The sequence below is a fragment of the Lithobates pipiens genome, unplaced genomic scaffold (assembly GCF_037356315.1).
Source record: "Lithobates pipiens isolate NorthernLeopardFrog02 unplaced genomic scaffold, aLitPip1_a1.2 Scaffold_24, whole genome shotgun sequence".
Lineage (NCBI taxonomy): Eukaryota > Metazoa > Chordata > Amphibia > Anura > Ranidae > Lithobates > Lithobates pipiens.
Genome location: NW_027507786.1, coordinates 1,116,284 through 1,131,689, shown reverse-complemented (window position 1 = coordinate 1,131,689; position 15,406 = coordinate 1,116,284). Strand labels below are relative to the sequence as shown.

At 45.8% G+C, this 15,406-nt stretch overlaps 1 protein-coding gene across 2 annotated transcripts in view; it reads left to right on the top strand.

Moving 5' to 3' along the window:
* Window positions 1–15,406, top strand: part of EXT2 (exostosin glycosyltransferase 2) — a 113,099-nt gene that overhangs the window by 74,211 nt on the left and 23,482 nt on the right. For both annotated transcript variants that reach the window (XM_077453478.1, XM_077453479.1), the window contains exon 10: window positions 6,232–6,398. In XM_077453478.1, coding sequence (XP_077309604.1) covers window positions 6,232–6,398 — 167 coding nt within the window. The remainder of the gene's footprint in view (window positions 1–6,231; window positions 6,399–15,406) is intronic.

Below are 15,406 nucleotides of genomic sequence, written 5' to 3'. Positions count from 1 at the left end.
TTAAAAAATAAATAAAAATGTATACAGTCTTCAGTCTTGCACAGTTGTACAGTCTCCAGATTTCACTGCACTCTGTGAGCTTCTCACCATGTGCATTAGAAAGCTGCAGCAGGTCAGACAGAGCCCCGTCTCATTTCCTGGCTCGAGGATGTCCAGCATCATCATCTAAAGGGCTAGCATCATCTAGCCCTTTCCCTCCCCAGCCTGACTGTCCCTGGCCCACCCTTTTCATTCATTGGATTTCAGTTCTTTCAATCGTAAAAAAAAATAAGAAAAAAGGCTCAGCGTCACATGTTGGCGTTACCTAGCCTGCCTAGAAGCACCTTTTCCTCCAGACTTGACATCCACCCATCAAGATTTTTTGATATTTGCATAACTCCACATAAGTGCAGAAAAAAGTGTCAGTCACCGCACAAGCCCTTAAAGCGGTAGTAAACCCGCTATTTTTTTTTTTTTTTAACACCTGCAAAGCAAAAGGCATAATGAGCTAGTATGCACCGCATACTAGCTCATTATGAAATACTTACCTTAGAACGAGGCCCTGACATCTGGCACGATCCACGCCGAGGGAGCTGACATGCTCCCTCGGCGTTTCTTCCGGGTATCGCGGCTCCGGCGCTGTGAGTGGCCGGAGCCGTGATATCGTCACTCCCGCGCATGCGCGCGGGAGATTTCTTTCCGGCCGCCGGCCACTGCCGGATTTTCAGGCCGAGAATCCCCTCGTGCGCATTCGCCGCTGCAGTCAGCGGCGCATACCGAGGGGAATATCTCCTAAACCGTACAGGTTTAGGAGATATTTGTTTTACCTACAGGTAAGCCTTATTATAGGCTTTCCTGTAGGTAAAAGTTACAACCACTTTAAAATGAAAGCTGCAGATTTGAAAATGATTAATAACAATTTTTGAAATGACAATTACCATGTTAAAGCTGGACGCAGGGTACAAACCCATTAACCACTTTAATACCGGGCATTTTCACCCGGTGCGGTCATTCAACACTGTACCTATATGAAATTTTTATCATTTTCTGGACACAGCTTTCTCTTGGTGGTATTTAATCACCACAGTTTTTTTTTTTATTGTTTGCTAAACAAATGTAAAAAGACAAAAAAAATTGTTTCTGTTTTAAAATTTAGCAAATACATAATTTTTCTTCTTCACTCATGGGCACTGATGAGGCTGCGCTGATGAGGCTGCACTAATAAGGCTACACTAATGAGCACTGATGAGGCTGCGCTGATGGGCACTGATGAGGCTGCGCTGATGGGCACTGATGAGGCTGCGCTGATGGGCACTGATGAGGCTGCGCTGATGGGCACTGATGAGGCTGCACTGATGAGGCTACATTAATGTGTGCTGATGAGGCTGCACTGATGGGCACTGATGAGGCTACACTGGGCACCGATGAGGCTGCACTGAGAACATCAGTGCCCCTGATTATCAGTGAAACAACGTACTGACAGCCTTGCCAGTTATTGGCAAACCTTTCCTCACACAGAGACAGCATGTCTGAAAGGACTGCCAATAACCGCAAAGTTTGTGATTGACCCTTTACCTCGAGCTGTGATCAGCTGTATCAAACAGTCACAGCTTCCGCAGAGTGTGCCGGATGTGCATGCCCCCAGGGGGCACGTGGGAGGTAGGGTTCTGGGAGGACGTCCATGGACACCCTCCCAGAACTGGACAACGTTGCTGTAGCTATATTTTGGCTATAGCACGGTTGTGAAGTGGTTAAATATACTCCTTAGTAGTCACAGAGGATAAAAGTGTACATTGCGTGCGCCACGTGCCTTTGCAAACCCAGATATTGTGTTCTAAAAGAAGCAGTGACATCATCACTGTGCTGTACATAGCCTGTGCAGAGAGCAGAGCTGTGGGAGGGACCCAGCAGGCCCCACCCACTCCAGGCTGCCTGCAGAAAATGACAGGAGGGGGGCGGAGACGAGACCAGTCACCCTGCACAAGGAGAGGGAGAAGAGCTGTGGGAGGTGCTTATCAGGCTCCACCCACTACAGGCTGCCTGCAGAGAACTACAGGAGGGGGGCGGAGACCAGACCAAAAATGGAAAGAAAATGCACTTACAAATCAAATAGAAAATCTCAAAACGCGATGAACAAGAAGCTAGCAAAAAACAGTCAGATAAAACTGTGCAGTGGAATAAAACAAAAAATATATTAAATATTGCAGCGCTAATAAAGTCAATTAAATTGTAAACAAACAATCCCACAATGTGAAATCCAAACAATAATGGAATGATGAATAAAGTTCATATAGTAGTGCAGAAACAATAGTTAACAGATGATGTGCGTGATCCAACAGTCACCAGCGTGCTCCACCACCCAGTGTGAGATGGACTCTTACCAGAGTTAGAGGATCCTATCACAGAGTCAAATATGCTCAGATAAGTAAATTATCAGCAATCAGCCATCACAAATCTTTCCAGGAACAGATACTATTCAGTGATCCCAATAGAATGCAAATGGACGTAGGGCAAACAATGTGTTTCATATATGAAAATGAAGGAGAACATCCACATAGTGTAGTGACGTAAACACTAGTTTATTGCACACAGATGGGATAAAGGGTACTCACATCTCAAAAACGCAGGCATGTATGCAATGTAAACCATGCATAGACATCGATCAGTTTGTGTACACAACAAAACAAGCTTGGCGACAGCATGTATATAGGCTCCATCGTACATGTTTCGTCACAACTGACGTCATCGGAGGAGGGGGGCATGTACGTGCCGATGCCGCCACGCTATATTTAAATCAATCCAGCAGGGGCGGGCTCCAAAACGCTTCAATCCGTGATGTAGATCGAAGAAGACCGATATAGGAGCCAAGCCTCGATTATGAGTGAATGCAATCCAAATCTCGATCTGATGGTAAATCGGCAGAAGAATAGTGTTAGTGACTCTAATGCCGTGTACACATCAGGGGCGGACTGACAACTCATGGGGCCCCCGGGCAATAGGAGATTATGGGGCCCCCTGGGCAATAGGAGAAGATTGTGGGGCCCCCAGGCAATAGGAGATTATGGGGCCACACATTATACACACATAGTATACACACACAGAATAAGCATACACACACTAAAAAGGTACTGGAGAGGCAGGGCAGCTATAATCTTGGGATTTAAAAAAAAACAGATTTTTACATACTGTCCCTGGTTTTATTGAGGCTGGCAACCCTGATGGGGCCCCTTAGTGGCATGGGGCCCTCGCCAGTGCCCGAATGGTCGGTCGGCCCCTGGTACACATGGTCTGATTTTCCGACGGAAAATGTTCGATGGGAGCTTTTTTTTTTTTATTTTTTATTTTTTTTGGAAATTCCGACCGTGTGTAGGTTCCATCGGACATTTTCCATCGGAATTTCCGTCGCACAAAATTTGAGATCTGGATCTCAAATCTTCCGACAACAAAATCCGCTGTCGCAAATTCCGATCGTGTGTACATAATTCCGACGCACAAAGTTCCCACGCATGCTCTGAATCGAGCAAAGAGCCGCACTGGCTATTGAACTTCATTTTTCTCGGCTAGTTGTACGTCACCGCGTTCTTGACGTTCGCAATTTCCGACCAACATTATGTGACCGTGTGTATGCAAGACAAGTTTGAGCCAACATCCGTCGGAAAAAAAATCCATGGATTTTGTTGTCTGAATGTCCGATCGTGTGTACGGGGCATAACACTCTGACAAGACCAGTCCTCCTGCACAAGGAGAGAGAGCGGCAGTGAGCGGTCTTTATTACTGGGGGAAATTCTCACACTGGATTACTGCACAGATCTGGAAAGAAAAAAACGAGATTCAAGAATACACATGAAGAATGGATTTTGACAATATTTGCCGATCCCGGAGCTTATGTGGTATTTTTCAAATCTACTTTAAAGCCCCTTCATATGCAGGTTTTGGGGCATCTGAACACCTCGACGTGTACGTTGATTCCGTCAAAATTTTGCCGTGTCCGTCAACGCCGCGCGACATTCACAACTGTGCAATATCAACAGCGGCAGCTGCGTCGCAGCACCAAGCGAGCATTGTCTGGGCCGTTCTAGCGCTTATCCCCCCCCCCCCCCCATTACCATAACAGCCAAACACATGGGCGGTGGGGCCGTGTAAAGTGATCCTCCCGCTCAGCAGGCTGGGAATGTTTGCGAGGCCAGGATAATTATATCTAAATAATAAGTTATCATGGAGGGGAAACATCAGAGCGCACACACTTCTGCGAGGTCCGCTGCCTCCTTACAGTAGTCGACAAGGGTGATAATTAACAAGGCCGCATTTGGCCGCGGCTTGGATATGTCTGCTGAGACGTCAAGGTCTACCCCCCCACCCCCCCACCCCCCGCCCTCTAACATTTCGTTTTAATTTCATTTAAATAAATACTGCGGTCAGGCACTTGAAAACTGCAGGGAATATACACATGGGCTACGGCGGAGTGATGTTTTAAGAGTATTTATCTTAATTTTCTCTCTTTGGTGTCTGTCTAGTGCAGTCATTTATTTTACTTATTTCTTTTCCTAAGGTCAAATTAAATGAAGGAAAGGGAATTCTTCCACGTTTTAATGTCTCCTAGCCGGGGATTTGTGAGCACCGAGCTGCCTTTCATCCACACAGGCCAAGCTCTGAAAGAGGACCAGTCAACAATTAGCAGGGCAAGACTTAGGGTGGTGGGGGGCCCCTGGGCCTGGGTCACTTTCGGGCCCGACCTTCTATACATTACCGTATTTATCGGTGTATAACACGGTGCGTGTTATAGAAGGGAATTTTAAGGATAAAAACTTTTAGGAGGGAAGTTTAAGGAAAATACTTACATTTTAAATGCCCATCAGTGCAGCCTTGTCAGTGTCCATCTGCAGCCTTGCCCATCCATCTGCAGCCTTGTCATTGCAGTCTTGAAGTTTTAAAAATGGCGCTGCCGAGATACAGAGTCCTGTGTATCTCGGCGGCTCTCGGGTCCTCTCAGCGGTGTAACAACATATTCGGCGACCCATCGCAGTTTGCTACGGAAGTGACGTTCCGTTGCCGCCATCTTGGTACACCCCACACTCGTCCACAGTAAGGATACACCAAGAATGGGTAAAGTGGACATGTTGTTACACCCATCGGAGTTTTGCATTTTATACGTATTTATAACAGTAGTTTATATAGGGAAATACAGGACTTACAACTTAGATCTTGAATTTTAAAAAGCAGCGGCAACCCTGCTCATCTCACAGGTTTGCTAATCTTGATAGAAGTTTGCTGCTTTTAAGATTCAACATCTAAGTAGTCAGACGGAGTTGTAAGTGCTGTATTTCACTATATACTAACTTTAATGCTATAAATACGTCTAAAATGCAAAACTCCGGTGGGTGTAACAACATGTCCGCTTTACCCCTTCTTAGTGTATCCTTACTGTGGACGAGTGTGGGGTGTAGCAAGATGGCGGCGACGGAACGTCACTTCCGTAGCAAACTGCGATGGGTCGCCGAATATGTTGTTACAGCAGCTCTTGGGTTCTCTCGCAGTCCCGAGAGTAGCCGAGTGTGCTTGGCTCGGCTCACAGTCGTGGGACTGGGCATGAATGAGCAGAGCCAAGCCTAGTACACTCAACTATGTATCTCGTCGGGGGGGCCCCCTATTGGGCGGGCCCCATGGGCTTCGTCGGTCTTCAGGTCCCTGGTTCCACCATGCTACCTGTTGAAAGCCGGCTGTGACTCCTTGCTGCTTCACAGCCAGGTCCCACTGCACATGGACGAGCTGCCCTGGGCCCTGTGAATGGTCCCGCCACCTCCTGGGACCTATGATGTGTCCCAAGAGGTTGCGGAGGGTGGTGAACTTCTGCTTGGATCGCCTTGGTGATCTGGGTGGAGACGCGTAACCGCTCTGAAGAGAGCGGGTACCTATACAAAATCAGGCACCAGCCATATATTTTATTGGGATTTTATGTGGTAGACCAGCACAAAGTGGCACATAATTGCGAAGTGTCGTTATTTAACATTGACGCCCACAGCAAATCGCATGGATGCAATTTCAATGCAGTGCAGGAAAAGCTGCATTTCTCGCATTGTTTCAATGGGAACTGGTGTTGAAAATAATGCCACCTGAACTTGCGTTTTGAGATTGGTAGTGCGTTTGCCATCCCAAAGCTTTAATGGGCTTCCAGCTTGGTTAAGCACAACACGCTATCTTTTTTTTTTTTTTTCTTGATTGGTCATCTCTGTCATGTTGACCTTCATCTTTCAGAATCCCTCTGGCCCAAGATCCGGGTTCCCCTGAAGGTGGTCAGGACACAAGAGAACAAATTGAGCAATCGCTTTTTTCCTTACGATGAGATTGAAACTGAAGCCGTCTTGGCCATCGATGATGACATCATCATGCTGACATCTGATGAGCTACAGTTTGGATATGAGGTATGTGGCCTTCATGTGACTTGCCTGCTTACCATCTATGTAGTAGCTTTATTTGTGTAAATATGATGGGGGAGCTGAGCTTCAGCAAACAGGTGATTGACAGCCTCCGCTGTTCATGTTTTCCTATGAGCTATGTAGAGGGGGGTGGATGTCTATTCCCTCCACTCAGGTCTCAGATTACACTCAGCTCTCTGCTCTATGCTGTGCAGTGTGACATCATATCCCTACCTTCTGGAGCTCAGAGATGCTGTGTAAACTGTGCTTTAGGAGACTGTAGAGAAGAGAATGCTGCAGATAAACAGGACTCCACTTATGTAGGAGGATATGTTTCATCTCTGTGTAGTACCTGAGGTCAGTTACTTCACTGGGTATATGGAAGGGTTTATAACCACTTGCCGACCACCGGCCGTGGATATAGGGTGAGTCTATTACGCGAATCACCCTACCGGTACAGCACTTCATGTAATAGCTATAGCAAGTGCGTGCCGCCAGAGCCGATGTGGCGATGTCTGCCTGCCACCCGCGATCGTTCCACAGAGAGCTAGAACGGGGATTTGTCAGTGTAAACAAAGCAGATCCCCGTTCTGACCGGTGAGTAGAGAGAGATCGTCTGTTCCTAGTGATCAGGAACAGCGATCTCTCTGTACCCCCAGTCAGTGCACACCCCCCACAGTTAGAAACCCCTCCCTAGGGGACCACCAGTGTAAGGGAACTTCTCTGCTGACTACCAGCGTAAAGACCCTTACACACAATCAGTTTTTTTCCTGCTGAGTTTTTCCTTCAGATTTACTAAAACCATATAATTTGAGGTCAAACCTTAGGAGTTTCAATTCGTATGCAATCAGGCAGGCCCTTCTACTACATGGTTTTGGTAAACCTGAAGGAAAAAATCAGCAGAAAATCTTATAGTGTGTAAGGGGCATAAGGGATACTTCTCCTCTGACCACCAGTGTAAGGGAACTTCTCTGCTGACCACCAATGTAAGGGGCACACCTACACTGACCACTAATCTAGGGGGGCACTTCTTCCCTGACTGTCAATGTAAATGGGCACTTCTTCAATAACCATCAATTTACGGGGGGTATTTTTTCACTGATCACCAATGTTGAGGGGCACTCTTCCACTGACCTCCAATGTAAGGGGGACTTCTCTTCTGACCACCAATGTAAGGGGCACACCTACACTGACCACTAATCTAGGGGGGCACTTCTTCCCTGACTGCCAATGTAAATGGGCACTTCTTCAATAACCATCAATTTACGGGGGGTATTTTTTCACTGATCACCAATGTTGAGGGGCACTCTTCCACTGACCTCCAATGTAAGGGGGACTTCTCTTCTGACCACCAATGTAAGGGGCACACCTACACTGACCACTAATCTAGGGGGGCACTTCTTCCCTGACTGCCAATGTAAATGGGCACTTCTTCAATAACCATCAATTTACGGGGGGTATTTTTTCACTGATCACCAATGTTGAGGGGCACTCTTCCACTGACCTCCAATGTAAGGGGGCACTACAATCTGCACTGTCTGTTTCTTATTATTAGGAATTTAATTACATTGTTATATTTGCTGAAATTTTTTTTTTTTGTCGTGTGGAGGGTATAAAATCTGGTCCACGCTGGGTATAAAATGCAGTAAAATGCCATTTGTTTCCCTTTTTTCTTTTTAATATAACTTAATAATCAGCCTTATTTACTGTGTGATGGGGTTATAATTTTTTTTTTCGCAGAGGATCCCAGAGACCTCAATATTATTTCATGCGTTTCACAGTAGTAAAAAGCTATAGAGAGGCTTCATTACGCCCTGCCAGGCACAGTGGCCGGCAAGTTCTTGGAGGGTGTTGAAAATGTGCCAGCAGCCTCCTTTTAGCGTCCGTGTGAACCAAGCCTATGAAATGCCATTGTGAAAATATGGCTGAGCAATCAGAGAAAAATGTCATAAAACATCAAAAAATTTTCAGAGAAGCTTCATAATCCTAATTCCCTGGAAACAGACAGTAGTTCTCCTTTTTAAAAAGCCATCAATTTTTTTTTATTTTTTATTTTTTGGAAGGAGAGGGAAAAATAGTAAATATGTTTTATTTTGTCTGTGGGACAAGACCAGACCGTGCCCTCAAATGTTCTCCATCTGTGATCTCGAATCCAAAATATGCATTGGCAGGTACGGAGGATTTTCTGAAACATTCAGGCCTGGGGTCTGTTCTTCAGAGCGGTTACGCGTCTCCGGAGAGTTGGGCAATAGTGGTGTTGGTGCCAGCTGCCAGACCTACTGGGTTCTGTGGGAAATACAGCCCATACCCTCTTCCACATTGCTTCATGCTGAGACCTCCTATTGCAAATTATTGGCTCGGTTCCTCTGTGGCATCTGATGGGGGGAGGATTACGTTATTCACAATTTTATTTTTAAAGGCTAGTATTATTTGTGGGTCCTGTGCTGATATGTCTTTGTCTCAAGGGCATGTTTGTTGTTAAAAAAGCAACCCGAAGTGGAATCTGCAAATGCTAGCTTGGAAGCGTTGCCTCTTTGCTATGCTTAAATAATCTTTTAATTTACTCTTCAAGAGATGCTGTCGCTTTACCAATTCGGGCAGACATCTGGCAGTGCTTGTTGGTAGCCCATCCTCGCTGTATGGCAGTGATTCTCAACCAGGGTTCCGTGGAACACTGGGGTTCCTCCAGAGGTTGGTAGGGGTTCCTTCAGCATTGGGCAATTTCTGCCTCTCAGATAAGTTCCCACCGACACCATTGATCTTTTTAGCTATCTGTAAGGAGGTAATTCTTCCCAATGACCACAAGTGTAAGGACCATTCTTACCACTGACCATCACACTAATGTATCACGAGTTGTAGATTTCTATTTTTTAGCAGGGGTTCCCCCGAGACCGGAGAACTATTTCAAGGGTTCCTCTGTGTTGAAAAGGTTGCTGTATGGTATACCCACCTATCCACGCTCCCTTGCCACCTTCCCACTGCAGGAGTCTACTCTGGGTAAGCTCACCTGCGTGGTAGATATTACTGCTCTTCTCCCCCCCCCCCCCCCCCCCCGGTGACCGTATTGGGGCCCAGCAGCTGGCCTGAAACATGTCAGTCAAGGTTGGTTACACTGCCCCCCTGAAACCTGAAAGCACTACTCTGTTAGAGCAAATTAGCAAGAGCTCTGATGGCGTGGGGAGGCAGTGAAGAACCACAGATTGGTAACTAAGTTGCGGGAGGGGGCAACCAACAAGTAATAATGCTCTCTTGACAGAATACTGCTTAAGTGGTGGCTTTTTTGTGGCATAGGTACCTGAGCTTGTCTATGGAAAAACCTCCTCCTCGTGCCCAAAGCCCGGTATAAATCCAAGGGTGATCGGAGATTCGCTGTCCAAGGGCCTCGGCTATGGAATGCTCTACCAATCAACATCCGCCTGGAAGAAAATCACCTGGCTTTTAGGAAAAAACTCAAAACCTTCCTCTTTTAGCAGATGATCAAAGCTCGCCACAGCGCCTAGAGGCGATTCAGTTCGCATTGTGCGCTATACAAGTATTTCATTCATTCATTCATTCATGGATTGGTTTGTAGGTTAAAAAACGTTTTCATTATTAATAGTTTATAAAATAGTAAATAAAATAAAAAATCAGCAGGAAAATAATAATTAAATGGAGGAGGAGAATAAGGAGTTAGTAAAGCTGATTCAAGTGAATTAAGGGATTAAACAGTAACAATTTAATAAAAAAAAAACTAAAAAAACGAATTTTTCTTTTTTGCTTGACAAGGTTGCTTTAAACTGACTATATTTATAGACCGAAGTTCATCCCTTTGTTCTGTAAATGAACAGAAAAGATACAATGTTTCTTTTTATCTCTCTTTCAGCACTGAGCAATGTTGTTGATAAACATTGCCTGCTGCTTTTTTTTTTTTTTTTTTGACAGCTGTGAGCAGAGAACTACTGCTCTGCAGTTGTTACATGAATCATGGAAATGCTGGATTCAAGAGGAAGTAAAGCCTTTATAAAAAATAAAAATAGACCCTGCAAGGCAAAGGCATAATGAGCTAGTATGCATAGCATACTAGCTCATTATGAATAACTTACCTGAGATGGAAGCACCCGAAGCGACCCTTGTTGTCCTACTCCGGCGCCGCCATGATACCGGTGTGACTTCCGCGTATCGTGCTCCGGCGCTGTGACTGGCCGGAGCCACGGTGATGCATGCGCGCGGGAGCTGCCACTAACGGCATGATTGGCGTTAGCAGCGGCATGCTTATTGCGCTTGCGCGCCACTGTCTACGGCACAGGCGCCGTAGACATCGGTGGCTGTCATTTACAAATATCGCCTAAACCGTGTAGGTTTAGGAGATATTTCCTGGACCTTCAGGTAAGCCTTAATCTAGGCTTACCTGTAGGTCAAAGTTGTCTGTAAGGGTTTACAAACACTTTAAGCTTGTGTGGAGGGTTGAATTGAGATCACGATCTTTTAAACATTAATCATGCAGCTCTAGTGGATCCTGACATTTAATTAGGGATCACTCCTGAGCCTCGACCCATCTGAGTGACATCAGCCAACAGTGGACTTTAGCCTGCTGTAGGCTTAATACGGGTCACAGGAGTGCAGAACTAAGTGCACTCCTGTGACCCACAGGAGAAGTAGGTCCAAAAGAGCTTTGGCCCTACTTCTACTTTAAGGCTGACTGCTAGATTTGCGAGGGCCTCATGGGCATTTCCGTATTTGGCAACTGTAAGGTTGTCACCTAGACTTCTGTTGACATGTTCTCTTAAGTTCTACCAGGTGGACATTTCTGCCTCATCTGATGCCAGCTTTGGTGTAAGGTCCTTCAGACGGCTCTTTGAGCTGCAGGCAGTCCCCGGTTTCATGTTGTTTACGTTGGGCCTTCTCACAATTGTTTTTTGGGTTCCCCACCACTCAGTTCAGCTCAGGCCAGTTTTCTTTATCGTACATCATGGGACACAGAGCAGCTATAATAATTACTATCTGGGTTATACGCCATCTATAGGTGAATGGACACTGGTGGATCGATCAAACAGGAAATCCTTCCCTATATAACCCCTCCTTCACAGGAAGCACATCTGTTTTTTCGCCAGTGTCTGCAAGGTGGTGGTCACTCATGTGATACATGTGCTCTTGGCGCATACTTGGAGGTCTGGACGGTTCTATTAAGAATCATGGACTTCAATCGGATCCATTCGAAAAAAAGCTATCAGCCAAAATGGATGGTACCCGAGCCTCATTGGAAGGAGAGAAGATTCCTTGTAAAGCAGCTTCATAGCGCTGGACCCTGCGTAATGCAGTGTTTGTTCTGACCAAAGTGCTTCGGCCAGCAAAAGATTGAGAGCATGTTCTCAATTTTTTGGTCGGAAAAAGTTCCTATCCGAAAATGGGTTCGTGTGTATGCAATTCCGACGTGCAAAAACTCATGCATTCAACTACGACACAGAAGCTATTGGCTACTGGCTATTGAATTTTCTTTTTCTAGTCCCATCGTACATGTTGTACCTCAACGTATTCTTGAAGGTCAGAATTTAGTGTGATTATGTGTACGCAAGACAGTTTCAGTTGAATTCCGTCGGAAAAACCTTCAGAGTTTATTCCGATGGGAAAACCGGTCATGTGTACAGGGCATCAGAGCACAGATTATCAGGGAGACAGCAGACAGAAATCACACTAGGTGCTTTGGGTGGAGGCAGCTACACACTGTTCTTTTTTTCATTTTAGAGGTTTACAATCACTTTAAAGAGGAAGTAAACCCTGATGAGTTTACTTCCTCTTTCATTCCCTGCAAAGGTAAAGCATAATGGACTACTATGCATCGCATAGTAGTCCATTATGTGTTACTTACCTGACACAGGAGCCAGCGAAGTCACCGCTGTCCCCTGTAATCCGGAGCATCCATCTTCTCGGTGGGTCTCGCCGTTCTGCTGCTGTCATTCGGCGAAGCCGCGATGACGTCACTCCCGCACATGCCCACGGGAGCCGCCATGCGCAGCATATTGCCGTTGAGGGCGGCGCGCTCAGTGCACCTGCGCGCTGCTATCTACGGCGCATGCGCCGTAGACACCGGTGGCTGTCTTTCGGCAAATATCTCCTAAACCATGTAGGTTTAGGAGATATTTCTTGGACCTACAGGTAAGCCTTAATCTAGGCTTACCTGTAGGTCAAAGTGTGTTGTAAGGGTTTACAACCACTTTAAGGTCACCATGTATAAATGGCCCATATAGTTAACTTGGTGCAAAATTGTTCAATTTAAAGTCACTGCAAATAACAAGGGGGCACTCATTATGCCTGGAGGAAAACAAGTTCACTCTCTTCATATGGAAAGGCTTATTTACAGCTAATGCATCTTCATGCACCACGGTGCAGTGCGGTGTAATACATTGCAACACACTGCAATGTACTAAAATGCATAATGTCCTACTTTTTCTAATGCACACCACTGCAGCACCATGTATAGGACTTAATGAACATTCAATTGTCTATGTGTTGGGAATTCACTGGATAAGACACATCTGGTCCAAATGGGCCCCTTAAGTCACTGTGTAGAGATGACCTCCGGTTAAGTTTGGCCCGTTGAACACTTGTATTCTAAACTTGTGCGATTCCAGTGACCAATCTCTCCACTTTCATCTAAACGGCCTGCCAGACCCCCACCCCCACCCCAATGCTTGTAAATCAGGCCTATTAATGTGGCCAGTAGCGTGTTTAACATTTCGGGGTGCTGCTAATGATGGCGCTGCCTGCTCTGACTTTCCTGTAGTTTTGATCCTGTTGTCAGCGGTCAGGTTATGAATGAAGTGGCAAGAGACCCAGGCTTGATTGTATCCAGCTGCACATTCGGGGTGGGGGGTGACATGTCTGTATGCAGCACCATTACAAAGCCTTCACACCGCCATCACCTCCCTTTATATGCATGGTATATCCCTGCTGGTCTCATTGCTGTATACAAGGTTCTGTCACTCTTTCTCCAGTAACAGGCCCTCGCTTATGAAAGCTACATGTTTCAGATGGTCTGTATTTCCATTGACCAATCTAGGGAAAGTATTTTCTCAGTCTGTAGTGCACTATAGGACCCGTTGTTGGGAGAAAGTCTGGATTACTCCACATGAACCAGTATATCAGAAGAGTTCTCAGACAGTCCATATTGCAACACTGGATTTGTAGAATGACGGCCTGCTTTGCTGTACATGAACCTGTATATCAGATGTTATTTTTTACAAACAATCCACATTACACCACAGGGCCTATTTGTTGGAAGGTAGTCCATATTGCTTCACATAAACCAGTTATGGGAAAGAGTTCTTTCAAAGAGTTCATATTATATGACGGGACCTATTTGTAGGAAGGCACTGTTGCTCTACATCAGCCTTTTTCAACCTTTACAATACAGAGGAACTCTTGAAATACGGACGTTTCTGGTCTCAGGGAACCCCTGCTAAAAAAAAACAACAGATCTACGACTCATGATACATTAGTGTGATGATCAGTGGGAAGAATATTCTTTATACGTGTGGTCATTGGGAAGAATTACCCCCTTACAGATAGCTAAAAAGATCAGAGAGGGAGAAGTTGCTCATTGCTCAAGGAACTGAGAACATCTCAGTTCCTCAGCAACCTCTGGAGGAACCCTAGGGCTCTGGGGAACCCTGGTTGAGAAACACTGCTCTACATAGACCAGCATGGAGGAACATTTCTCTCTGGAACATCAACCTCTGCAGGAACCCTAGGGCTCTGGGGAACCCTGGTTGAGAAACACTGCTCTACATGGACCAGCATGGAGGAACATTTCTCTCTGGAAGATCAACCTCTGCAGGAACCCTAGGGCTCTGGGAAACCCTGCTCTACTTGGACCAGCATGGGGGAACATTTCTCTCTGGAACATCAACCTCTGCAGGAACCCTAGGGCTCTGGGAACCCTGGTTGAGAAACACTGCTCTACATGGACCAGCATGGAGGAACATTTCTCTCTGGAACATCAACCTCTGCAGGAACCCTAGGGCTCTGGGGAACCCTGGTTGAGAAACACTGCTCTACATGGACCAGCATGGAGGAACATTTCTCTCTGGAAGATCAACCTCTGCAGGAACCCTAGGGCTCTGGGAAACCCTGCTCTACTTGGACCAGCATGGAGGAACATTTGTCTCTGGAACATCAACCTCTGGAGGAACCCTTGGGCTCTGGGGAACCCTGGTTGAGAAACCCTGCTCTACATGGACTAGCATGGAGGAACATTTCTCTCTGGCAGTCCATGTTGCCATAGAGGGTGTATTTGTAGGAAGACAGTCCATATAGCTCCACATAAACCAATCTAGATAAGAAATTCTCTCAGACAGTCCATATTCCTCCACATGAACCATTCAGGAGGAAGAATTCTCTGTCAGTATTACACCACAGAACCTATTTGTAAGAAGACAGTCCCAATTGCTCCTGGACAGTATAGGGCAACATTTTCTCAGACTGTCCATGTTGTGTCACACGAACCAATATAGTGGATGAATTCCATGACTGTCTATATTGCACAGAGGTAAATCTGTGGGGGAAGATTATTCTCCAACTGGCCTAGGCACCTCAATAAAAGGGACCAATTCTTCTGATTTTAAGCATTGCACAGGAAAAGTTCCAGTCTGGTTGGAGATTGCCATTTTGATCAGATTCTGATCCTTCAGTCACATACAAAGGTTAAAGGTTTTTCAGTACCGGTGAACATGCATTGCCTCCAGCTTTTGCCTGGTAACGGAGTAGGGTCAGGTGCTTGCTGGAGTCTTGGGTGGACTGGCAGATATTTCCCATCCCTTCTTTCTTAGATATCTGCCTATATATATATATATATATATATATATATATATATATATATATATATATATATATATATATATAAATAAATTGTCCCCTCGGCTCCTCCCAGGAGCTCCTGCTCTCTAGCTCCCTTGTTAACTCCTCTCATGCTCGCCTTCAGGACTTCTCCAGAGCCTCTCCCATCCTCTGGAATTCCCTGCCCCAATATATCCAATTAG